Here is a 26,239-nt window from a genome sequence, read left to right on the forward strand (position 1 = left end):
AAAAAATGCCCCAGAAGGTGTCCATAGCCTTTAACACTGGCAGTATAGATCCATAGCCACTTAGCTCCCCCTAGTGGTGGATAAAAGCAGCTCCTCTAGACAGATGTAGAGTAGGGCCCCTTCCCAGTTTCACTATGGGGCTCAGTGATTTTTCTCTCTGTTCTGGACTCTACTAAAAACAAATCCTGATTATAATTAGTAACAATTAATATTCATTGCAATGTAAATGAAAGTACAACACGGCTGTATGTAATTCATTGATCTTTAATCAACAGATACAGTACAATGGGGGAACTGCTGGAAAGAAAACTATTTTGGTTGCCTATAACCAATCAGATTCCTCCTTTCATTTTTCAGAGCTCCTTTTGAAAATCAAAGATTCAATTTGATTGGTTGCTATGGGCAACTAAACCAGTTTTGATAAATCTCCCCCAAAGAACTGATTAAAAAAAAAAATATATATTTTGTTGGTATTAAAGCTGTAGACATTTCAGGCATGTGAGACGACTTCTTTATACTTTAACCTGTGAAAATAATAAGGTTATGATTATTATATTTTACATTTGAAAACCTGTAAAAAAAAAGTGTATTATTTTCTCAGCTAATTCATAACAATTAGATGCTATTATTAGTATTATAGTAGTTATATTCTTGTACATAGGAGGCAGTATTATAGTTGTTATATTCTTGTACATAGGAGGCAGTATTATAGTAGTTATATTATTGTACATAGGAGGCAGTATTATAGTAGTTATATTCTTCTACATAGGAGCAGTATTATAGTAGTTATATTCTTGTACATAGGAGCAGTATTATAGTAGTTATATTCTTGTACATAGGAGGCAGTATTATAGTAGTTATATTCTTGTACATAGGAGCAGTATTATAGTAGTTATATTCTTGTACATAGGAGGCAGTATTATATTAGTTATATTCTTGTACATAGGAGGCAGTATTATAGTAGATATATTCTTGTACATAGGAGGCAGTATTATAGTAGTTATAGTCTTGTACATAGGAAGCAGTATTATAGTAGTTATAGTCTTGTACATAGGAGACAGTATTATAGTAGTTATATTCTTGTACATAGGATCAGTATTATAGTAGTTATATTCTTGTACATAGGAGGCAGTATTATAGTAGTTATAGTCTTGTACATAGGAAGCAGTATTATAGTAGTTATAGTCTTCTACATAGGAGCAGTATTATAGCAGTTATATTCTTGTATATAGGGGCAGTATTATAGTAGTTATATTCTTGTACATAGGAAGCAGTATTATAGTAGTTATATTCTTGTACATAGGAGCAGTGTTATAGCAGTTATATTCTTGTATATAGGGGCAGTATTACATACCTCCCAACTTTGTAAACTAACAAAGAAGAAAACATTGCAATTTTTTTCCGCACTAGGCCGCCCCTCTAACTCCCCCTAAAGCATAACTTTATATCTAATCCCAACCAGTCCCCTTAATGCCCCAAATAGTAATTATTCCCCCTTCATGCCACCGCACAGTATTTATGCCTCCTTCACAGATTTATGCCCAGCTGTGCCCCCAGTAATATGCCCACATTGTTCCCCCAGTAATATGCCCACATTGTGTCCCCCAGTAATATGCCCACATTGTGCCCCCATTAATATGCCCACATAGTGCCCCCAAGTAATATTCCCACATAGTGCCCCCAAGTAATATTCCCACATTGTACCACCCAGTAATATGCCCACATTGTACCACCCAGTAATATGCCCACATTGTACCACCCAGTAATATGCCCACATTGTACCACCCAGTAATATGCCCACATTGTACTACTCAGTAATATGCCCACATTGTGCCCCTCACAGAATGAAAAAATAATAATAAACACCTCATACTTTCCTTCTTCCTAGCAGCAGTAGGACATCGGCTGTGCTAGTCTATGAAGTAGGCGGAGCCAAGGCTGACTGCCGGCCGTCCCCGCCCCCGTACAGACAAGAGATGTGGAGAGACAGTTGGGGGAGTGATGATATGAAGCAGGGAGCCGATGTCTGCTCTCTGCTTCATTATGGCAACTGTCTCTGCTTCCTATGGACGCAGAGACAGCTGCCAGAAAGCGGGACATACCTCCCCTGTACCGAGACAGCCACTGAAATCCGAGACTGTCCCGCTGGATTCAGGACGGTTGGGCAGTATGGTATTATAGTAGTTATATTCTGTTACATAGGAGCAGTATTATAGTAGTTATATTCTATTACATAAGGGCAGTATTATAGTAGTTATATTCTATTTCATAAGGGCAGTATTATAGTAGCTATATTCTTGTACATAGGAGCAGTATTATAGTAGTTATATTCTATTACATAAGGGCAGTATTATAGTAGTTATATTCTATTTCATAAGGGCAGTATTATAGTAGCTATATTCTTGTACATAGGAGCAGTATTATAGTAGTTATATTCTATTACATAGGAGCAGTATTATAGTAGTTATATTCTATTACATAGGAGCAGTATTATAGTAGTTATAGTCTATTACATAGGAGCAGTATTATAGTAGTTATATTCTATTACATAGGAGCAGTATTATAGTAGTTATATTCTATTACATAGGAGCAGTATTATAGTAGTTATATTCTTTTACATAAGGGCAGTATTATAGTAGTTATATCTATTACATAGGAGGCAGTATTATAGATGTTATATTCTATTACATAAGGGCAGTATTATAGTAGTTATATTCTATTACAAAGGAGCAGTATTATAGTAGTTATATTCTATTACATAAGGGCAGTATTATAGTAGTTATATTCTTGTACATAGGAGGCAGTATTATAGTAGTTATAGTCTTGTACATAGGAGGCAGTATTATAGTAGTTATAGTCTTGTACATAGGAAGCAGTATTATAGTAGTTATAGTCTTCTACATAGGAGCAGTATTATAGCAGTTATATTCTTGTATATAGGGGCAGTATTATAGTAGTTATATTCTTGTACATAGGAAGCAGTATTATAGTAGTTATATTCTTGTACATAGGAGCAGTGTTATAGCAGTTATATTCTTGTATATAGGGGCAGTATTACATACCTCCCAACTTTGTAAACTAACAAAGAAGAAAATATTGCAATTTTTTTCCGCACTAGGCCGCCCCTCTAACTCCCCCTAAAGCATAACTTTATATCTAATCCCAACCAGTCCCCTTAATGCCCCAAATAGTAATTATTCCCCCTTCATGCCACCGCACAGTATTTATGCCTCCTTCACAGATTTATGCCCAGCTGTGCCCCCAGTAATATGCCCACATTGTTCCCCCAGTAATATGCCCACATTGTGTCCCCCAGTAATATGCCCACATTGTGCCCCCATTAATATGCCCACATAGTGCCCCCAAGTAATATTCCCACATAGTGCCCCCAAGTAATATTCCCACATTGTACCACCCAGTAATATGCCCACATTGTACCACCCAGTAATATGCCCACATTGTACTACTCAGTAATATGCCCACATTGTGCCCCTCACAGAATGAAAAAATAATAATAAACACCTCATACTTTCCTTCTTCCTAGCAGCAGTAGGACATCGGCTGCGCTAGTCTATGAAGTAGGCGGAGCCAAGGCTGACTGCCGGCCGGCCCCGCCCCCGTACAGACAAGAGATGTGGAGAGACAGTTGGGGGAGTGATGATATGAAGCAGGGAGCCGATGTCTGCTCTCTGCTTCATTATGGCAACTGTCTCTGCTTCCTATGGACGCAGAGACAGCTGCCAGAAAGCGGGACATACCTCCCCTGTACCGAGACAGCCACTGAAATCCGAGACTGTCCCGCTGGATTCAGGACGGTTGGGCAGTATGGTATTATAGTAGTTATATTCTGTTACATAGGAGCAGTATTATAGTAGTTATATTCTATTACATAAGGGCAGTATTATAGTAGTTATATTCTTGTACATAGGAGCAGTATTATAGTAGTTATATTCTATTTCATAAGGGCAGTATTATAGTAGTTATAGTCTATTACATAGGAGCAGTATTATAGTAGTTATATTCTATTACATAGGAGCAGTATTATAGTAGTTATATTCTATTACATAGGAGCAGTATTATAGTAGTTATATTCTTTTACATAAGGGCAGTATTATAGTAGTTATATCTATTACATAGGAGGCAGTATTATAGATGTTATATTCTATTACATAAGGGCAGTATTATAGTAGTTATATCTATTACATAGGGGGCAGTATTATAGATGTTATATTCTATTACATAAGGGCAGTATTATAGTAGTTATATCTATTACATAGGGGGCAGTATTATAGATGTTATATTCTATTACATAAGGGCAGTATTATAGTAGTTATATTCTATTACATAGGAGCAGTATTATAGTAGTTATATTCTATTACATAAGGGCAGTATTATAACAGTTATAGTTTTACAAATAGGAGGTGGTCTATTAAAAGGGATTCTGTTTAGTTTGTCAATATAACATGAAAACTGACAACTACTTTAGTGAGCGAAAAACCTATTCAGAGCAGTTGTCACTTTCCTTCGCCCATCCCTCTGCAGCTCATAAACATTTTATTATATAGAGATACAAGAGATTCCATAATATTTAAGCCTCTCCTAGAGTAAAGAGCACAAAAGATTTGTTCTGTTCGTCACAATTAGTTAAGGTATAGGGAACACAGCATATCAGCCTATAGTGTAGGATTATATAATGTAGTATATCATTTATATGAAAAGTGAAATGGATTTTATTCTAATTTAATTTAGTCCCATGATTTGTGAGCTTCTCATCCTTGTGACTTTGCTTGTTATCGGTGCCCTTGCTTGTTACGTCAGATTGTCTGGTATATTGCACCCTGGAGAATTTCTTTTTTGGTTATCTTGCAGTTTAGCAATGTGTAAGTATTTCTTGTTCCTTCTTGAGAAATCCACATACATAGATATGTGCGAGAATGTTACCATATGCCATTTGCTTTGCCATGACAGTTTTTTTTCCCAATTCTCACTAAATGTTATATTTTATCTTATTATAAAGACTAAAATGAAGATTCTTTAGGGGTTTGCTCATCTTAGACTGTTCTCTCCTTGTGTGTGAGTGGGGCATAAGTTGACCGGTGGCTCTACCCCTTCTAAAAAGTAATTGACATCCAATTCAGCTTTTATTGCAAGGATAGGGTGAAACCGAGGAATAGAAAGAGAATGTGCTTACTACTTTTGATCAGCATGTGGCCAGGGGCGTACACAGAAATCATTGGGCCCCATAGCAAGAATTTAGATTGGGCCCCCATGCCCGTTCCTAGTCCCTCCTACTATACGCCCGGGCTCCTCTTACTTCCCTCCCTAACTTCTCCCCTGCCCCACCTCATGCAGAAGTATTTTGTTCTACAAAATGGCAGTACTCATGCCGGATCCCAACAGACCCATTAGGCTACTTTCACACTTGCGGCAGGACGGATCCGACAGGCTGTTCACCATGTCGGATCCATCCTGTGGCTATTTCGCCGTGCCGCCTGACCGCCGCTCCATCCCCATTGACTATATGGTGCACGGCGAAAGTCGCCGGACTAAAAAGTCAGACATGCAGTACCTTTTAGTCCGGCGGCTTTCGCCGTGCACCGCCATGCTGCGCCAGAGCTCCGCCCCTGTTATAGTCAATGCGGACAGAGCAGCGGTCGCGCGAAATAGCCACAGGACGGATCCGACAGGGTGAACAGCCTGTTGGATCCGTCCTGCCGCAAGTGTGAAAGTCGCCTTATAGAGAATGGGATCTGATAGTTCCCGGCGGTGTTCAGCATATATTGACAAGAATCTGGGGCGTTACATGATGTAATACCACCCAACTTTCCTGCTGTCCAGCATGGCACATGCACAGAGACATGACAAAAGTTTGAGGAAGTGAGTGCCCCCCTTCCCCCATCCTCTGTGTCATGCAGGACAGCTGGGAGACAGTGACATTACTCGCTATCCTGCATGACACATGTGCAGAGACAGGAGTCTCTGGGAAAGCTGGGTGAACCCCTCCCCCCTGCCTTACCATGTTCTTATTATCTGCATTTATGCCTTGCAGGATAGCAGGAAATCTGAGGGACATTGCATGATGTAATAGCACCCAGCTTTTCTGCTGCCCTGCATGGCACATGTGGAGAGACATGAGAAAGTAACACAACTCCCACCTCCCCTCATATCTTCTCATGCCTCTGCACTTGTGCCATGCAGGACATCAGGAAAGCCGAGTCACATTACATAATAGCACCCAGCTTTCCTCCTGTTCTGAATGACATATGTGCAGAGGAATAGCCTGGGAAAGCTGAGTGACTCCCCCCTCACCTACAAGTGGTCACTTACTTCATTACTGGTGGGGTAGTGGCAATCCAGAGAGGAATTAGGCATAATGGAGCTAACAGGCGGGAGGCGGAGCTAGCCGACGGGAGGCGGGGCTAGGAGGCGGGGCTAGCAGACGGGAGACAGTTAGGAAGATAGACGGGGGCGGGGCCTCTCCTCCACTGCGGGCCCCTCTTCCTCACGGGCCCCATAGCAGCTGCGTGGTCTGCCTATATGGTAGGTACACCACTGCATGTGGCAATACGCTATAACACATTACCAGGGCCGTCTTTAATGCGGGGCAAAAGAGGCAGCTGCCCCGGGCCCAGTTGCTCCTGGGGGGCCCAAGGCAGCTGCCTCTTGAACCCCGCTGGCCACTGCTCACAAATTCAATGACATCGTCCGGAGGACCAGGAAGCGGTGAAGGCTTTGTACTCACTGCTTCCTGGTCCTCGGCTGTCGGCTGTGCAGGGCTGCGCACAGCGTGAGGCGCTCTGTGACGTCACACTGTGCGCAGCCTTCACAGCACAGCCGACAGCAGGAGGTTGCAGATCGCGCTGGAGGAGAGGAGTGGAGGAGTCCAGGAGCAGGAGAGGTAAGTGTGTTTTTTTATTTTATATTTATGAGGATGATGGACACTTCTGGGGGCTGGTGTGAGGCACTGGGGGCTGATGAGAACCTACTGGAGGCTGCTATGAGGCTACTGGGGGCTGCTATGAGGCTACTGCGGGCTGCTATGAGGCTACTGGGGACTGCTATAAGGCTACTGGGGGCTGCTATAAGGCTACTGGGGGCTGATGTGAGGCCAATAGGGGCTGATATGAGGCTACTAGGGGCTTATATAAGTCTACTGGGAGCTGATGAGAGGCATGGGGCTTTTATCTGAGGTCTGATTTGGGGTCATTCATATTGGGAGTCTAAGCTGATGTCTGATTGGGGGTATAATCTGAGGTCTTATTGGGGTCTTATTAACATTAGGGATCTTATTGGGGCTGTTAGCTGAGGTCTGATTAACATTGGGGGTCTGATTGGTGGTCTGACCTGACGTATAATGAAAAATATTTTTTCTTATTGTTCCCCTCTAAAACCTAGGTGCATCTTATGGGCCGGTGCATCTTATAGGGCGAAAAATACGGTACTTGCTTGCTCCTCCTCCCGACCTCCCCTGCCCTTTGCATACGCTGCGCGCCCTGACGTCACACGGAGGCACTGCAACGCTAGGGTAAGCCGAGCCCTGGTCTCCTTCCTGAACTGCAGAGCGGTGTCCACTTCCAGCCCTGAGCCCAGCTGCCCAAAGCTCTGATCCTGAGCCTGCTGGAGTCTTCAGAACTGTAAGTATTTGCAGTAATTCACTGTAAGCTATATTATATGTATCTAATATATAAAGCTGAGTGTATGTGTGTTTGTATGTATGTCCGCTAAAGGAATCCACACTGTCGCATTTACAATCACGAAATTTGGCACACAGGTACATCAGGTGTCCGGGAAGGTTTTAGGCCAGGTCTCAGATCTCTAGGACGCACCGTTCCTGAGATAGTCCCAAAAAATGCATTAGCCAATAGAAGCTTGGTCACATGACCCTTATCAGCCAATAGAAGCTTGCAAGTCCTCCAGCCCCCACATACACAGTTTTACGCCAGGTTTCCATAACAACCCAGCCATTTATCTTCACTCCTGTAGGAGAGCTTTAAAGGAAATCTGTCACCAGGATAATCGCTACTGATGAAAAGTCATGGCCTATTAGCACTTAGTACCTTATTTCAAGATGTGCCTTTGTTCCAGCAATAGATGTTTTCATCCTCTGAATATCCAGTTTATTTGGTATGCAAATGAGCCAGTAAGGTGCCCAGAGGGGCGTCACTCTTGCAGGAAGGCGCCCAGACACGCCCCCTGCCACAATGTGTCTACCCTCAAGAGACTTAAACCCCCGCCCCATGTCCCACTAAGCCACGCCCCTGATCTGGTTAGGCCACACCCACTCCTGAGCCGACGGATTGAAAAAATGAAGGTAAAAATCAACTTCTGTCAGCTGCAGGAGTGGGAGGGAGGGTGACTTTCTCCCTGCAGCTTGCACTCAGACAGCACAGTGCTGCTGTCTTAGAGTGAGCTGTTCAAAAGGACACGCCCCTGATCCTGTTAGGCCACGCCCCCACCCACTCCTCAGCCGACTGAGATTGAAAAAAATGAAGTTAAAAATCAACTTCTAGGTTGCGCTAAGCCACGCCCCGATCTGGTTAGGCCACGCCCCTACACTCAGCCGACAGGGATTGAAAAAATGAATGTAAAGATCAACTTCTGTCAGCTGCAGAAGTGGAGGGAGGGTGACTTTCTCCCTGCAGCTCACACTCAGACAGTACAGTGCTGCTGTCTTAGAGTGAGCTGTTCAAAAGGGCACGCCCCCGATCCAGTAAAGGCCACTGTTAAGGGGGCGGGCCCTTGTGGAGGCCACTGTCAAGGGGCTGGTATGCTGTGAAAGTCACTGTTTGTCACAACCAGACAGCTGAGAAGCTCTGACAGAGGCCTTTCAGAACCTCCTCCTTGAGTTCTGTGTTGTGGTATTCAGCTCCTCCTCTCATTAGCGTCTCTCAGCTGTTATGTGTTGGACTAATTGTTTCCCTTTAAATTCTTCCCCAGAATGCTTTTCTGGGCGGCTTATATTTCTTCCTGGAGTATGTGTGCATGCCCATCTGGTTCTCCTCTCCTCTACAAAGTTAAGTGTTATACTGTTATCTGTTATTTTCTGTTTGCTGGATCCCAGGTGACCCTGACTCCCTCCGTGTCTGGTGTAGGGAGCCGGTGGTCGTGTCCCCTCACTATTGCAGGGTGCTCAGGGATTATATAGTCAAGGTACGTGGATATGCATACCTCCACCATTCGGATCTATGCATAGGCTGAGCAGCCAGGGAAAGTCCCAGGTCTTCTACAGGGGTCCCCCTTTTGTTCCTTAGCTTCTGGATCCAGCGAGTCATTTATGCATGTTGTTTTGCCTTGTTTCCTGTACACCGTCCGTGACATTATAAGCCGCCATAACCGTCTCAAGCATGGATCCGGTTTCACTTTTGGCTGAACGCCTTCAGGGTCTTTCATTGGAGGTAGCTGATCTCCGCAGGACTTTTTCTCAGCTTCAAGTGACCGGTTCAGCTGGCGTTCATGGAGTTTGTTCTGAGCCTAAGATCTCGCTCCCGGATACGTTCTCCGGGGGTAGTGAGAATTTTGTGCGTTTTAGAGAGGCTTGCAAACTCCATTTTCGCCTTCTTCCCCATTCTTCTGGTGATGAGGAACGGAGGGTGGGGATCATTATATCGCTGCTCAGGGGTAACGCTCAGTCCTGGGCCTTTTCGCTGCCGGAGGGGGCACGGCCCCTCCGTTCAGTGGATGAATTCTTTTTAGCCCTGGGTCAGATATATGATGATCCGGATCGTATTGCTCTGGCGGAGTCTAGACTACGTCTCCTATGCCAGGGTAAACAATCCGCAGAAATATACTGCTCAGAATTTCAGAGTTGGGCAGCTGATACTGGTTGGAATGATGCTGCACTCCGAAGTCAATTTTGCCATGGTCTTTCAGAGGGATTGAAAGATGCATTTGCCTTTCATGAAAGGCCTATTTCTTTGGACTCTGCTATGTCTCAGGCCGTTCGTATTGACAGGCGTCTTAGAGAGAGAGGAGAGATGTCCCCTTCCTGTCATACTCAGTCCCAGGACAGTGCAGCGGTCCCATTCTCTGCGCAGGGGTCTCAGTCGCTGTCAGCCCCTTCTGAGCAGGAGCCCATGCAGCTGGGGTTGATTGCTTCTGACAATAGAAGATTCAGCTCGCATGGGAGGGTTTGTTTTTGTTGTGGAGGTATTAATCATTTGGCAAATATTTGTCCCTCCTAGGAGATTCAGGCAGTTCTCTGGGAGTAATAAAGAAACAAAGAGGAAAAAATCTTTGAAAAATGTTCCGTCTGTTACTATTGGCAGGATTGAGGCGGAGATTGAAGATTTTCCGTTTGCTTGTAGTTCCCGTTTTGTCCTGCCGGCTAGGGTGGCGCTAGAGAGCAAGAACATTTTTTGTGAGATTTTTGTGGATAGTGGAGCAGCGGTCAATCTCATTGATAATCACTTTGCGATAACTCATGGTTTCCAGGTGTGCGCTTTGAGAAAGGATATTCCTGTATTTGCTATCGATTCCGCTCCACTTTCTCAGAAATCATTAAAGGGCATAGTTCACAATATCCGTTTAATTGTGAGTGATGCTCATGTTGAGGATGTGTCATGTTTCGTCCTTAGCGGTTTGCCCACCCCGCTGGTGTTGGGGCTGCCCTGGCTCACTAAGCATAACCCCACCATTGATTGGCAAGCGAAGCAAATAAATGGTTGGAGTGACTTTTGCAGAGAGAATTGCCTCATGACATCTGTTTCTGAGGTTGCTACTAAGACTATACCATCTTTTCTCTCTGAATTTTCGGATGTCTTCTCTGAGAGTGGAGTTCAGGATTTGCCCCCGCACAGGGAGTACGATTGCCCTATTAATCTCATCCCAGACGCCAAGCTGCCTAAATCTCGTTTATACAATCTTTCCCAACCTGAGAGGATCGCTATGCGTGCTTATATCTCTGAGAGTCTGAGAAAGGGACACATACGACCCTCGAAGTCACCTGTTGCCGCTGGTTTTTTCTTTGTTAAGAAAAAAGATGGTTCTTTAAGACCTTGTCTGGATTTCAGGGAGCTGAACAATATCACAATTTGTGACCCTTATCCGCTTCCTCTGATCCCGGACCTGTTTAACCAGGTTGTTGGGGCTAAAGTCTTTTCCAAATTAGATTTAAGAGGGGCATACAACCTGGTCAGGGTCAGAGAAGGGGACGAATGGAAGACGGCCTTCAATACCCCTGAGGGCCATTTTGAAAACTTGGTTATGCCTTTTGGTTTGATGAATGCCCCAGCCGTTTTCCAGCATTTCGTGAACAGCATTTTTTATCATTTGATGGGAAAATTTGTATTGGTGTATTTGGATGACATTTTGATTTTTTCTCCCGATTTCAAAACTCATAAGGAACATTTACTTCAGGTCTTGCTCATCCTGCGGGAGAATAAATTATATGCGAAACTGGAAAAATGTGTGTTTGCGGTTCCAGAAATTCAATTTCTGGGGTTTCTTCTCTCCGCTTCTGGTTTTCGCATGGACCCCGAGAAGGTCCGTGCTGTGCTTGAGTGGGAGCTTCCTGAGAATCAGAAGGCGCTGATGCGTTTTTTGGGCTTTGCCAATTATTACAGGAAGTTCATCTTGAATTATTCTTCTATTGTTAAACCACTCACTGATATGACCAGAAAGGGGGTAGATTTTTCTTCTTGGTCAGTAGAGGCGCGTAAGGCTTTTTCTGATATCAAGGAGAGTTTTGCTTCCGCTCCCATCTTGGTGCAACCTGATGTTTCGTTACCCTTCATAGTTGAGGTTGATGCTTCTGAGGTGGGTGTGGGGGCGGTCTTGTCTCAGGGTTCCTCTCCTGCCAATTGGCGACCGTGTGCCTTTTTCTCAAGAAAACTCTCCTCCGCAGAGAGAAATTACGATGTGGGAGATAGGGAATTGTTGGCCATCAAGTTGGCTTTTGAGGAATGGCGCCATTGGCTAGAGGGAGCCAGACACCCTATTACCGTGTTTACTGACCATAAAAATCTGGCCTACTTGGAGTCAGCCAAGCGTCTGAACCCGAGACAGGCCAGATGGTCGTTGTTCTTTTCTAGGTTTAATTTTGTTGTCACGTTCCGCCCTGGAGTTAAGAATGTGAAGGCAGATGCCCTGTCACGTTGTTTTCCGGGAGGCGGGAATTTTGAAGACCCGGGTCCCATTTTGGCTGAAGGTGTGGTGGTCTCTGCTCTTTTTCCTGAATTGGAGGCAGAGGTGCAGGCAGCCCAGTCAGAGGCTCCTGATCTTTGTCCTCCTGGGAGGTTGTTTGTGCCTCTCGCTTTAAGACACAAGATTTTTAAAGAACACCACGATACGGTCCTTGCTGGGCACCCGGGGGTAAGAGCCACACTGGATCTCATCGCTCGGAGATTCTGGTGGCCTGCGCTTCGTAAGTCGGTTGAGGGTTTTGTGGCAGCCTGCGAGACTTGCGCTCGTGCCAAAGTCCCTCATTCACGGCCATCAGGTCCTCTCCTTCCCTTACCCATTCCTTCCCGTCCTTGGACACATCTGTCCATGGACTTTATCACGGACCTGCCTCGTTCCTCGGGGAAGACTGTGATTCTGGTGGTGGTGGACCGTTTTAGCAAAATGGTGCATTTCATCCCTTTTCCTGGTTTGCCCAATGCTAAGACGCTGGCGCAGGCATTTGTTGATCACATTGTCAAATTGCACGGTATTCCTTCAGACATAGTCTCTGATAGGGGCACGCAGTTTGTTTCCAGATTCTGGAAGGCTTTCTGTTCTCGCTTGGGGGTTCGGTTGTCATTCTCTTCTGCTTTCCACCCGCAGTCGAATGGCCAGACAGAGCGCGTCAATCAGAATCTGGAGACATATCTGCGTTGTTTTGTGGCGGAGAATCAAGAGGATTGGTGTTCTTTTTTGTCCCTTGCTGAGTTTGCTTTAAATAACCGTCGTCAGGAGTCCTCTGATAAGTCACCATTTTTTGGTGCATATGGGTTTCATCCACAGTTTGGGACTTTCTCGGGAGAGGGGTCTTCTGGTTTACCTGATGAGGACAGATTCTCCTCGTCTTTGTCATCTATTTGGCAAAAGATTCAAGATAATCTAAAGAGCATGAGTGAGAGATATAAGCGTGTGGCTGATAAGAGACGTGTGCTTGGTCCGGACCTGAATGTTGGTGATCTGGTGTGGTTGTCTACCAAGAATATCAAATTGAAGGTTCCCTCCTGGAAGTTGGGTCCTAGGTTTATTGGGCCTTACAAAATCCTGTCTGTCATCAATCCTGTTGCATACCGTCTTGATCTTCCTCAGACTTGGAAGATCCATAATGTTTTTCATAAGTCCTTATTGAAACCTTATGTTCAACCCATTGTACCCTCGCCTTTGCCTCCTCCTCCGATTATGGTTGATGGGAATCTTGAATTTCAGGTATCTAGGATTGTGGATTCTCGTCTTGTCCGCGGTTCTCTTCAGTACCTTGTTCAGTGGGAGGGGTATGGTCCTGAGGAGAGGATGTGGGTCCCAGCGACGGACATTAAGGCCTCTCGTCTCATCAGGGCTTTCCATAGGTCCCATCCTGAGAAGGTGGGTTCTGAGTGTCCGGAGTCCACTCGTAGAGGGAGGGGTACTGTCACAACCAGACAGCTGAGAAGCTCTGACAGAGGCCTTTCAGAACCTCCTCCTTGAATTTCTGTGTTGTGGTATTCAGCTCCTCCTCTCGTCAGCCTCTCTCAGCTGTCATGTGTTAATTGCTTCCCTTTAAATGCCTCCCCAGAATGCTTTTCTGGGCGGCTTATATTACTTCCTGGAGTGTGTGTGCACGCTGATCTGTCCTCCTGTTTGCTTCAAAGCTAAGTGTACCTTTATCTGTTAATATCTGTTTGCTGGATCCCAGGTGACCCTGACTCCCTCCGTGTCTTGTGTAGGGAGCCGGTGGTCATGTCCCCTCACTATTGTAGGGTGCTCAGGGCTTTATAGTCAAGGTTCGTGGATATGCAAACCTCCACCATTCGGATCTTTGCATAGGCTGAGCAGCCAGGGAAAGTGCCAGGTCTTCTGCAGGGGTCTCCCTTGGTTCCTTAGTTTTTGGATCCAGCGAGTCGTTTATACATGTTGCTTTGCCTTGTTACCTGTACACATTCCGTGACACAAAGAAGGACTATGCAATTCATCTGATCACTCTTTATAACATTCTGGAGTATATGCAAATTGCTATTATAAAAACTTAAGCAGCAACTTTTCCAATTTCCAATATTTATGTAATTCTCAAAACTTTTGGCCACGACTGTACTTCCTGCAATGCTAATTAATAACCTCAACGTATCAGTGATGCCACATTAAGTCTGGGTGAGGATGATGATAGAGATGCAGCTTTGTCCTTCATTTGATCTTGGAAAAGATGGCTGCTATGAGCTAAGTTGATGATATCATCGGGGTTAAAGGTGATAGATACATGGGACACACAAAAGATTACCATAAATGCTGGCTAGCTAGAAACTGCACAAACAGCTACTAGATGGAGCAGGAATACAGTACACACATAATAGAAACTGCTGAAGTCGTGACACAGACATTGCTGGCATATCGTTAGGATATGCCTTCATTGTCAGATAGGAGCAAGTACCAGAGGTGAACAGAAAGCAGCCATGCATACGTGGCCACCCTCTACTCACCGTTATTTGAGTTCTGAAAATAGTCGAGCATGCTTGCTCAGCTATTTATGGAACTCCCATAGTGATGAAAGGAGCACCAGGACAGCATGCGCAGTGTTCTCTCCTTCATTTTGGGGGCCCCGTTCTGATGATAGGAGCAGATCCCAGATGTGGAACCCGCACCTGTCTGATATTGGTGGCATATCCTAGTGGTATGCCTTCAATATCTGAGATGAGCCAACCCCTCTAAAGGGATTATCTGGTTTAGAACGCTTTTTTCATGTATATACTAATTTCAAGTTAATGGTGTTGATCCTTCCTAATCAGGACCCTCATATATTAGTTTGAAGTGAGAACAGCTATACAGAGCTTCACTTTTCCTCTATGGAGGACACCCATGCATTGCACAGGAAGCCCATTGAATTCAATGGGTACCATGTGATGCTTAATTTTCCCTTAGGCGGTGCTGCAGGGGAATAAGTTAACGGCACATTGGCCAAGGAGATGTGCCCACACCATCAATTGTGGGTGCTATCTGTTTTATACAGCTGGCACCCTGCTACCCCTGTCTGTATCTGAGGTAACTCAGATCCTGGCAGTTTAACACGTTAGAAACCATGGGCAATGTTGACTTGACTGGTTGTCTGCATTTTGTATAAATTTCAGAAATTCCATATTAAAGGGGTTCTCCAGGCTTTCCTTGAAAATCTTGCTGAGCGCTGACGTGTGGAAGGAAGGTAGTCTGCTCAGTACTTATCGCCCTGTTGTGCCACCATGCTGATTCTGATTTACCTTGTTTCTTATGCCATTACACATCAGTGAATGGCATTTGTGAAATTTTTGCAGCAAGTGGACACCCCCTTAAAAAGTCTGCAGCTCCCTTTTCCTGATACAGAAAGAGTTAAAGCTGGTGCACTGACTCCTGGCCAGATATTTCCCTTGAAGCGCCCTGTGCAGTTTAAATGTAGACTTACATGGCCATCTTTCTAAAGCATTGATGAGACAAGCTCATCAGGGCATTCTGGATCCTACAGAGGAGACCTGGACAGTGTTAATGTACTCCACATCAGGGCCGGACTGGCCATAGGGCAGACCGGGCATTTGCCCGGTGGGCCGGGCTGCCTCAGGGCTCGAGTGGGTGTGCCGGGTATGGCCTAATCACACCCCTGTCACTGTGCTCCGCCTCCTGCCAGCCCCGGCCGCACAGCTTAATCATCATGATGACTGTCTGAGTGACACAAAGAAGACACATAGATACTGACTGTGTGAGTCTACCCCCACTGCTCCTGTGCTCCGCTTCCGTGCTCTGCCTCCCATCTTCCGGCGGCCGGCAGCGTAACGTCGCTCACTCCGACGTCATGCGCCTGCTCCGCCTTCATTAATAAAGTGGGAGTAGCATGTGCGTGCGGCGTTACGTAGTGAGTGACGTCACGTCATGTTACGCTGCCGCCGGCCGCCTAGTTTGAATGTTGAACTTGAAGAGCGGGACTGGAGCCACCAGCTTCTGCCTGCCCGCACCAGTAGTGCCCAACTGGCTGTGGCTGCCGCCTGCCCACTAACTGTCCAAGGCAGTAAGTTAGTGATAGTGATAGATTATTAGATAGTAACTTATGTAAGTGAGCTATTGAGCTGATGCCCAAAACAGCGCGTCATCAGCTGATGCCCAAAACAGCGCGTCATCCACTGATGCTTAAAACAGCGCGTCATCCACTGATGCCCAAAACAGCGCGTCATCCACTGATGCCCAAAACAGCGCGTCATCCACTGATGCCCAAAACAGCGCGTCATCCACTGATGCCCAAAACAGCGCGTCATCAACTGATGCCCCCATAATAGTATCATCCACAGATGCCCCATTAATAGTGTCATTCACAGATCCCCCATAACAGTGCGTCATCCACAGATGCCCCCATAACCGTGTGTCAATTACTGATGCCCAGAACAGTGTGTCATCCACAGGTCCCCCATAACAGTGTGTCATCCACAGGTCCCCCATAACAGTGTGTCATACTGTCATCCACAGGTCCCCCATAACAGTGTGTCATCCACAGATCCCCCATAACAGTGTGTCATACTGTCATCCACAGGTCCCCCATAACAGTGTGTCATACTGTCATCCACAGGTCCCCCATAACAGTGTGTCATACTGTCATCCACAGGTCCCCCATAACAGTGTGTCATACTGTCATCCACAGGTCCCCCATAACAGTGCGTCATCCACAGGTCCCCCATAACAGTGTGTCATACTGTCATCCACAGGTCCCCCATAACAGTGTGTCATACTGTCATCCACAGGTCCCCCATAACAGTGTGTCATTCTGTCATCCACAGGTCCCCCATAACAGTGCGTCATCCACAGGTCCCCCATAACAGTGTGTCATACTGTCATCCACAGGTCCCCCATAACAGTGTGTCATACTGTCATCCACAGGTCCCCCATAACAGTGTGTCATTCTGTCATCCACAGGTCCCCCATAACAGTGCGTCATCCACAGGTCCCCATAACAGTGTCATACTGTCATCCACAGGTCCCCCATAACAGTGTGTCATACTGTCATCCACAGGTCCCCCATAACAGTGTGTCATACTGTCATCCACAGGTCCCCCATAACAGTGTGTCATACTGTCATCCACAGGTCCCCCATAACAGTGCGTCATCCACAGGTCCCCCATAACAGTGTGTCATACTGTCATCCACAGGTCCCCCATAACAGAGTGTCATACTGTCATCCACAGGTCCCCCATAACAGTGCGTCATCCACAGGTCCCCCATAACAGTGTGTCATACTGTCATCCACAGGTCCCCCATAACAGTGTGTCATACTGTCATCCACAGGTCCCCCATAACAGTGCGTCATCCATAGGTCCCCTATAACAGTGTGTCATACTGTCATCCACAGGTCCCCCATAACAGTGTGTCATACTGTCATCCACAGGTCCCCCATAACAGTGCGTCATCCACAGGTCCCCCATAACAGTGTGTCATACTGTCATCCACAGGTCCCCCATAACAGTGTGTCATACTGTCATCCACAGGTCCCCCATAACAGTGCGTCATCCACAGGTCCCCCATAACCGTGTGTCAATTACTGATGCCCAGAACAGTGTGTCATCCACAGGTCCCCCATAACAGTGTGTCATCCACAGGTCCCCCATAACAGTGTGTCATACTGTCATCCACAGATCCCCCATAACAGCGCGCCTGCGCACTGAGGAGAGACAGAAAGGAGGGCACATAATCAGTGGAAGCAAGCAGAGGACGGCACAGCAGACGACTGAACAGCTTCTTTTGTAAGTAAATTGTTTTATTATAAATGTAGTTTAATGTTTTTGTCTTTTATTATATTCTGGCTTTTGCTTGGTTATGTATGATGCGTTTTGATAATCAGTAAATGTAGTGGTGCTATAATGTGGCCCCCAGGCCTCTCCGGTGTCCTGCAGGCTGGGCTGTGGCAGCATACGGTCGGTCAGGCAGCAGAAAGGCTCTGGGGCTGTCATTGTGCTCTGGAACTTTCCCCTTCACAGCCACTGCTATCTCTCTCTCGTACAGCGCGGACTCTGCAGGAGGCTTTCCGTTTGCTCTCCGTCCTCTTAAAAGTCTATGGGAATCAAAACGGATCCATCTGGTTCCTGTTATGCAAGACGGAAAACAAAGTCCTGTCGACAGGACCCAGACTGATCCGTTATGCTTTCTCATAAACTTCTATTAGGACAGAGCAAAACGGAATGTCTCTTAGGGTCCATTCACACGTCCGTTCAGGGGCGTAGCTATAGGGGGTGCAGAGGTAGCAGTCGCTACCGGTCCCAGGAGCCTGAGGGGCCCCAAAGACCCTTGTACCACATGCGAAGACACCTGTTTTATAGAAGGTCCATGCTGGTCAAGTTACACCTCTGGCTGGAGGGAAGGGGTTAGGTTAAGAATTTGGCATGGTGGGGGGTGCAGTTTAAATTTTTGCCTCAGGCACCAGGAAGGCTATGTGCTTCCCTGCCCCTGGCCACAAAGCACTGAGGGATGGGGGGCCCAAGCTAAACTCTTGCACCAGGGCCCATGAGCCTTTAGCTACGCCCCTGCGTCTGTTGTTTCTTTCCTGATCTGTTCCGTTTTTTGCGGAACATATCTGGACCCATTCATTTTCAATGGGTCCTGAAAAATAATCGGACAGCTCAATGTCTGATTTTTTTTGCAGGACCCATTGAAAATAAATGGGTACAGAACTGGTCCAGATCTGTTCCGCAAAAAACAGAACAGATCAGGAAAGAAACAACGGACGTGTGAATGGAGCCTTAAAGGTTTCCGTTTTGCATCCCATCTGGCCATTCCGTTATATTCCGAAACGGAACCTATAACGGAATGGCATAACGCAGATGTAAACCCACCCTGTACAGAATAGGTGGTATTTGCCAGAGTTGCTGGAGAACTGTGAGTGCAATTTCGGGGGCACTGACCTGTACAGGGTGTGGAGGATGGGGAGGTTGAGATCCACTGAGGATATTATAAGACTTTTCTGTAGCTTCCTATATTGTTGCAAAGCTTGTGTGTTGGCTGAAGCCTTCCTATCTTACTGGTGGCTGGCCCTGCCCCTCAATTGTGCTTCCAGGTTTGGCTCCGCCCCTAGACTGCAAGGAGGTGGGGCCTGTTGGGGGGCATGTGATTGGGCTGCTCAGTCAAAAATGCCCGGGCCTATTTTTTGTCCCAGTCCGGCCCTGCTCCACATGCCACCATCTATGGACCTCTCGCTTTGATTGGTTGGCAATATTCTTACAGGTAACAAAGACAAAGAAGAGCCCCACAAGAAACATGCAGTAACCCACCTGTGCAGTAGACACTCACGTCCTCCATATGTGTACAGTCATTATAAGACCAGACGCGATGCTTGCATTCTTCCAGTGATGGTTCAACTCCATTGCACTCAACATCATCCAACCAGATTTTTCCTTGTGATTGACCGAACCTCTTTCTCCTCCGCATGTACGGCTGGCAGGATCCACAATTTATCTGACTACAAGTAACGTTGGCATCCTTGTCATCCCAGTGATCATCACATACACTTCCCCATTGCCCATCATGATAGACCTCCAACCTCCCAATGCATCTACTGGGCCCATCCACCAGTCTGGCCTGGAAAGGTTCTAGTGCCAAGAAATAAAGAAGTATGAATAAATATGGATGTAGGAGAGTCACATAAAAATCCAGAAAAACAAAGATAGAAAGCATCTGCACATATGGACTTATTACAACATGTTCTACTTATCTAGACCAGGAAATCTTCTGGTGGGCCGATACCTAGACCGCCCATGTCACCATGAGGCTCCCTCCTCATTTCCTTCCTGTTGTTATTAATACTGCAATAGGCATTTCTGCACCACCATCTGTGTAAGGGCAGCCAGGAAGGTATATTACAGTATTGATAAAGAACTTCCTGACCACTGAACAGATACGGACCAGGCACTCCCAGAATTATGAAAGATTGGGAGATGTCCTCACGACGTCAATACAGTTGAATACTGAAGTGAGGCACCAGATCACTCCCTACCTTGCCATTCAACCTCATAGGCCCCAGGACACATGGCCTAAAACCTATGAAATGATATATCAACAGTGCAGGCAACGCAATGACATCTTAGAGGCACTATAGGGGGCAATATAATTACTACTATGTGTACTTTAGGGGCATTATTTTATTAGGGGAACTATAGGGAACAATATTCTTACTAGGGGAGCAATAGGGGCAATATAATTACTACTAGGTGTACTTTAGGGGCATTATTTTACTAGGGGAACTATAGGGAACAATATTCTTACTAGGGGCACTATAGGTGGCAATATAATTACTACTAGGTGCACTTTAGGGGCATTATTGTTACTAGGGGAACTATAGAGAACAATATTGTTACTAGGTGCACTATGGGGACATTGGCACTAAGGGGGCATTATTTTTACTGGAGGCACTATAGGGATCAGTATTGTTATGGTGGGCGCTATATGGGCATTATAGGGGTAGTATGCCTACTGGTGGCAATACAGAGGCTTTTTTTTAATTACTGGGGACACTTGAGGATTTGTTTTCTATGAGGATTTAAAGGGGTTGTCCAGGTTCAGAGCTGAACCTGGACATCCCTCCATTTTCACCCCGGCAGCCCCCCTGACATGAGCATCGGAGCAGTTCATGCTCCGATGCTCTCCTTTGCCCTGCGCTAAATCGCGCAGGGCAAAGGCATTTTTCTGAGTTCCGGTGACATACCGGGCTCTCTATGGGGCTGACAGGCAGCCCGGTGACGTCACCGGCACTGATGGGCGGGATTTGGCTCTGCCCTAGCCAGTAAAACGGCTAGGGCAGAGCTAAAGCCCGCCCCTCAGAGCCGGTGACGTCACCGAACACACCGCTGGGCGGAAGTTACCGCCCGGCAGTGTGTTATTGAAAACACAAGAGCCTGTGCCCTGCGCGATCTAGCGCAGGGCACTGGAGCGCATCGGAGCATGAGATGCTCCGATGCCAGGCTCAGGAGGGCTGCCGGGGTGAAAATAAGGGTATGTCCGGGTTCAGCTCTGAACCCGGACAACCCCTTTAATATTATTGAGGGTTCCACAGGGGGCTTTATTACTATTGGTATTACTATAAGGGGCTTTAATAGTACTGAGGACACTGTAAGGAGGCTTTATAGTCACTGGATCCACTCTGAGACAGCATATTACTACCAGGCTCGCTAAAGTGAGGAAGTATTACTACTGGGGTTACTATAAAGGAGCACTAAAACTGTCAAGGCTCAATTTGTTTGGCAGAATTATTTTTGGGGGATAATATTACTGTGAAGAACACTACCAGTGTGGGACTACTTTTTCTGAGGGGGATTATCTGTATGCCATTATCATTTCTACAATATAGTATTTGGGGAATTGGGGTGCACAGCAGGCACAGTATTGGGGGTAGCAGCAGGATGACATAGTTGGGGCACCATGAAAATGTTGTTCTGAGTAGGAAGGAAGAATGGTAGAAAAGTGAGAAATCTAAGATGTCTGTGTCGCCATGGAGGTCTGGGTCGAATAGAGAAGATGGGAAAATAGAATGTCTACAATTATGGGAGATGTCACTGGATGTAATAGGTATATTGTGTTGTATTATCCTGTATGTTTGGTAGTGCTGAAAAACCAGACAGGATACTGCTATGGTCTGCATCTTACCTCCTGTGCCCCTTCCTCCATATTTTAATTAGAGACAACTGGAGGAGGACAAAACATGACAGCTGAATCTGGCCACCACAAAAGGCCAATTTCTGGGAAGGTATTTTGTGCTGATATTTGTCATTTTTTGCATTTTCTATCTACAGTACCTTGACAAAGTATTCATACCCCTTACACTTTTCCACGTTTTTTTATGTTCTACCCACAAACTTAAATGTATTTTATTGGGATTTTATGTCATAGGCCAACACAAAGAATCAAGTATGTGTGAAGTGAAAAGAAAATGAGTCATGTTTTTAAGCCCCCCTGAGTCAATACTTTGTAGGACCACCTTTCACTGCACTTACAGCTGAAAGTCTTTTGGGTTATGTCCATACCAGCTTTGTACATCTAGAGGCTGAAATTTGTGCCCATTCTTCTTTGCAGAAAAGCTCAAGTTCAGTCAGATTGGATGAAGAGAGTCTGTGAATAGCAATTTTCAAGTCTTGCCACAGATTCTTAATGGGATTTAGGTCTGGACTTTTGACATGAATATGCTTTGATCTAAACCAATCTATTGTAGCTCTGGCTGTACATATGTGTAGGGTTGTTGTCCTGCTGGAAGGTCAACCTCCTTCCCCAGTTTCAGTTTCTTTGCAGCCTCTACCAGGTTTTCCTCCAGGATTGCCCTGTATTTAGCTCCACCCATCTTCCCATCGACTCTGACCAGCTTCCCTGGTCCTGCTGAATAAAAAAGGCCTCTCCACAGAATAAACCATGTTTCACAGTAGGGATGGTGTGTTCAGGGTGATGTGCAGGATTAGTTTTCTGTCACATATAGTGTTTTGCATTTAGGTAAAAAAGTTAAACTTTTGTCTCATCTGATCAGAGCACCTCCACATGTTTGCTGTGCCCCCTACATGACTTCTGGCAAACTGCAAATAGGACTTCTTATATGGCTTGCTTTTAAAAATGGCCTTCGTCTTGCCACTATTCCATAAAGACCAGATTTGTGGTGGACACGACTAATAGTTGTCCTGTGGACAGATTCTCCCACCTGAGCTGTGGATCTCTGCAGCTCCTCCAGAGTGACCATGGGCCTCTTGGCTGCTTCCCTAATTACTGTTCACCTTGCCTGGGCTGTCAGGTTAGGTGGACAGCCATGTCTTGGTAGGTTTGCAGTTGTGTCATACTCCTTCCATTTTCGGATGATCAGAGTACAGGGGGCTGAATACAAAATGCGCTTCAGATTTTTATTAATTAAAGATCTACTGTTGTATCCTGACTTATGAACCAAATGTAATGACCGGCGTCACGCAAAGGGAGGGAAAAGGGAAGGCCCTGCCCAAGGGAGAGGGAAAGGTGGTAACCCCTGACTCACCTTGCGGCTGGCACCTGACTGCCCTGACGTCCCTAGACGGGTTCCTCACCCGTACGCTGATCATGTGCCTAAACCCTGGCTTTCCCTAAGATGAGCCCTAGGTAGTGAACGGGGCGGTGGGATCACTAGTCCGCACCACTGACACTAAAAGGAAAACACCAAGGAGAGGACAGACAATACAGACAAACATATAATCCCAGGTGGGCGACAACAGCAGACCACAAAGGCCCAACAGGGATCCGGAGGGTAACGTTCTGGAACAACAACCAGGGAACGCAGCAACACAGCTCCAGTGGGTCAGTATAGAAGTCCAGACAGGAAGCTCTATATCTGGCAACCAGAGAAGTGGGAGAGGGGAATATAAGGAGGTTGGGAGTGCTGGACAAGGAACAGCTGAGGAGAAGGAGCTACGGATCCCTGAGTGAGCCAAAAAGGGTTGCAAAGCAAACCCAGAAAGCTACCATAAAGAAACAGCCCTATCTTACTACATAGAGCGGGCAGCCAACCGCTGCGACTTCCTGACCCCGGGTATAACGGAGTCAGGCGTGGTTCTTGACACCCTCGTGACAGTACCCCCCTCTCTACGAGGGGCCTCCGGACACTCAGGACCAGGTCTCTCAGGATGAGAGGCATGAAAAGCCCGAACTAGCCTGTCGGCGTTTACCTCAGACGCAGGAACCCACATTCTTTCCTCGGAACCGTAACCTCTCCAATGCACCAGATATTAAAGAGAGAGCGGCGAACCTGACGAGAATTAACAATTTTGGATATCTGAAACTCTAGATTACCATCCACAACAACAGGAGGGGGTGGCAGCGGTGACGGTTCTAGAGGTGGAACATATTTTTTGAGTAACGACTTATGAAAGACGTTATGGATTTTAAAAGTCTGAGGTAGCTCCAGGCGAAAAGCCACGGGGTTGATGATGGCTACAATTTTGTAAGGGCCAATGAACCTAGGACCCAGTTTCCAAAAGGGAACCTTTTAATTTAATATTCCTAGTAGACAACCACACATAGTCATTCACTCCTAGGTCCGGACCTGGCGACCGTCTCTTATCAGCCATGCATTTGTATTTACCTCCCATATTTTTCAAGTTAGCTTGCACCTTCTGCCATACCGATGAAAGAGATGACGAAAACCGTTCCTCTTCGGGAACCCCAGAAGACCCCCCCTCTTTGAAAGTACAGAATTGGGGATGAAAACCATATGCACCAAGAAATGGTGACTTGCCAGTGGATTCCTGACGACGATTATTTATGGCAAACTCAGCTAACGGTAAATATGATGACCACAACTCTTGGTTTTCAGACACAAAACATCTTAGATATGTCTCAAGGTTTTGGTTGGTACGCTCAGTCTGTCCATTCGACTGAGGATGGAAAGCTGAGGAAAACGACAAGTGTACCCCCAAACGGGAACAAAAAGCTTTCCAAAATTTAGAAATAAACTGGGTACCCCGATCCGAAACAACATCGGAAGGGACCCCGTGAAGCTTCACGATTTCACTGATGAACACCTGAGCAAGAGTCTTAGCATTAGGTAGTGCGGGTAACGCAATGAAGTGTACCATTTTGCTAAACCTGTCCACTACTACCAAAATAACTGTTTTACCCGCAGACAAAGGTAAGTCAGTGATAAAATCCATTGACAGATGTGTCCATGGCCTATTGGGAATGACAAGTGGCAATAAAGACCCTGCAGGACATGTATGAGAGACTTTCGCGCGCGCACAAGTAGAACAAGAAGACACAAAATCCATTACATCCTGACGCAACCTTGGCCACCAAAAATGACGAGACAATAGCTCCAAGGTTGCTTTACTACCCGGGTGCCCAGCAAGTGCCGAATTATGATGTTCCTTTAATAATTCGAAACGCAGGTTCAACGGTACAAATAATTTCTCTGAGGGGCAAGAGACCGGGGCGTCCCCCTGGGTCTCTAACACCTTCCCCTCCAAAGCAGAGTGTACCGCAGAGACAACCACTCCTCTTGGTAGAATGGGTACCGGATCACTCACATTACCCCCTCCAGGGAACCAACGAGATAATGCATCAGCCTTGGTATTTTTTGCCCCAGGACGAAAGGTAATAACAAAGTTAAACCTGGTAAAAAATAGCGACCACCTAGCTTGTCTCTCCGGACCCGAAAGATTATATAACCTGGTCTTGGGTAATTTTGCACCAGGAATAAGGTTAACCGGGCAATCATAAGGACGGTGAGGTGGTAACTTCTGACAACCCTTTTCAGAAAAAACGTCCTCAAAGTCCAACACAAATGTAGGTAGGGTAGCTATGGAGGCGACTAAGCAATTGCTATTTAAGCAATTTTCTCTGCAATGCTCACTCCACTCCAATATCTCACTGGCCTGCCAATCCACCACTGGATTGTGCGCTACCAACCAGGGAAGGCCCAGCACCACTGGAGTGGGAAGCCCCTCCAGAACATAACATGAAAGCATCTCGTTATGGTGGTCCCCTACCCGAAGGTGTAATTTATGGACAATGTGGGTGAGGTTTCTCTGAGACAGAGGAGCAGAGTCAATAGCGAAAATGGGAATAGGTCTCTGTAGCGTACAGAGAGACAAACCCATAGTGTGGGCAAAATGGGCATCAATCAAATTTACTCCTGCTTCACTGTCTAGAAAAAAAGAAATAGTCTCCGTCTTAACGCCAAAAACCGCTGGCAACACAAATTGCGATGTTCGTATGGAGGAAACATATACCCCCCGGCTGACATCCTCCACACAGCCTGGGGTTAGTAGTTTTCCGACGGTCTTTTGTTTTTTGAGGAAAGAAGGTCAGACATTAATTAAATGACCCCTCTCCCCACAGAAAAAACAAACCCCACGCCTACGGCGAACCTCAGGAGGATGGACCTGACGATTAGTTCCTCCTAGCTGCATAGGCTCGTCTAAGTCCGTACAGACTAACTGCTACTTAGGAGGGGTTACCAATTGCTCCGGGTTTTTCAATCTGTCCCTAAGGCGTCTATCTATTCGGATAGAAAGGGACATAACCGCATCAAGGGAAAAGGGGGTCTCATACAGCGCAAGCGCATCCTTAACCCTTTCGGATAACCCAGAGCAGAACTGACTCCTGAGAGCCGGGTCGT

The 26,239-nt window shown here is 46.1% G+C and overlaps 1 protein-coding gene across 2 annotated transcripts in view; it reads right to left on the reverse strand.

Annotated features, from left to right (window-relative positions):
* Positions 1-248: 248 nt before the first annotated feature.
* The window catches only part of LOC122924844 (CD5 antigen-like), a 50,969-nt gene continuing 24,978 nt past the window's right edge, over positions 249-26,239 (reverse strand). For both annotated transcript variants that reach the window (XM_044276327.1, XM_044276328.1), the window contains 2 exons: positions 19,398-19,715; positions 249-524 (listed from right to left, as the gene is read on the reverse strand). In XM_044276327.1, the coding sequence (XP_044132262.1) occupies positions 520-524; positions 19,398-19,715 (323 nt within the window). In that variant the 3' untranslated portion in view covers positions 249-519. The remainder of the gene's footprint in view (positions 525-19,397; positions 19,716-26,239) is intronic.

This window comes from Bufo gargarizans, chromosome 1 (genome assembly GCF_014858855.1).
Source record: "Bufo gargarizans isolate SCDJY-AF-19 chromosome 1, ASM1485885v1, whole genome shotgun sequence".
In the NCBI taxonomy this organism is placed as follows: Eukaryota; Metazoa; Chordata; class Amphibia; order Anura; family Bufonidae; genus Bufo; species Bufo gargarizans.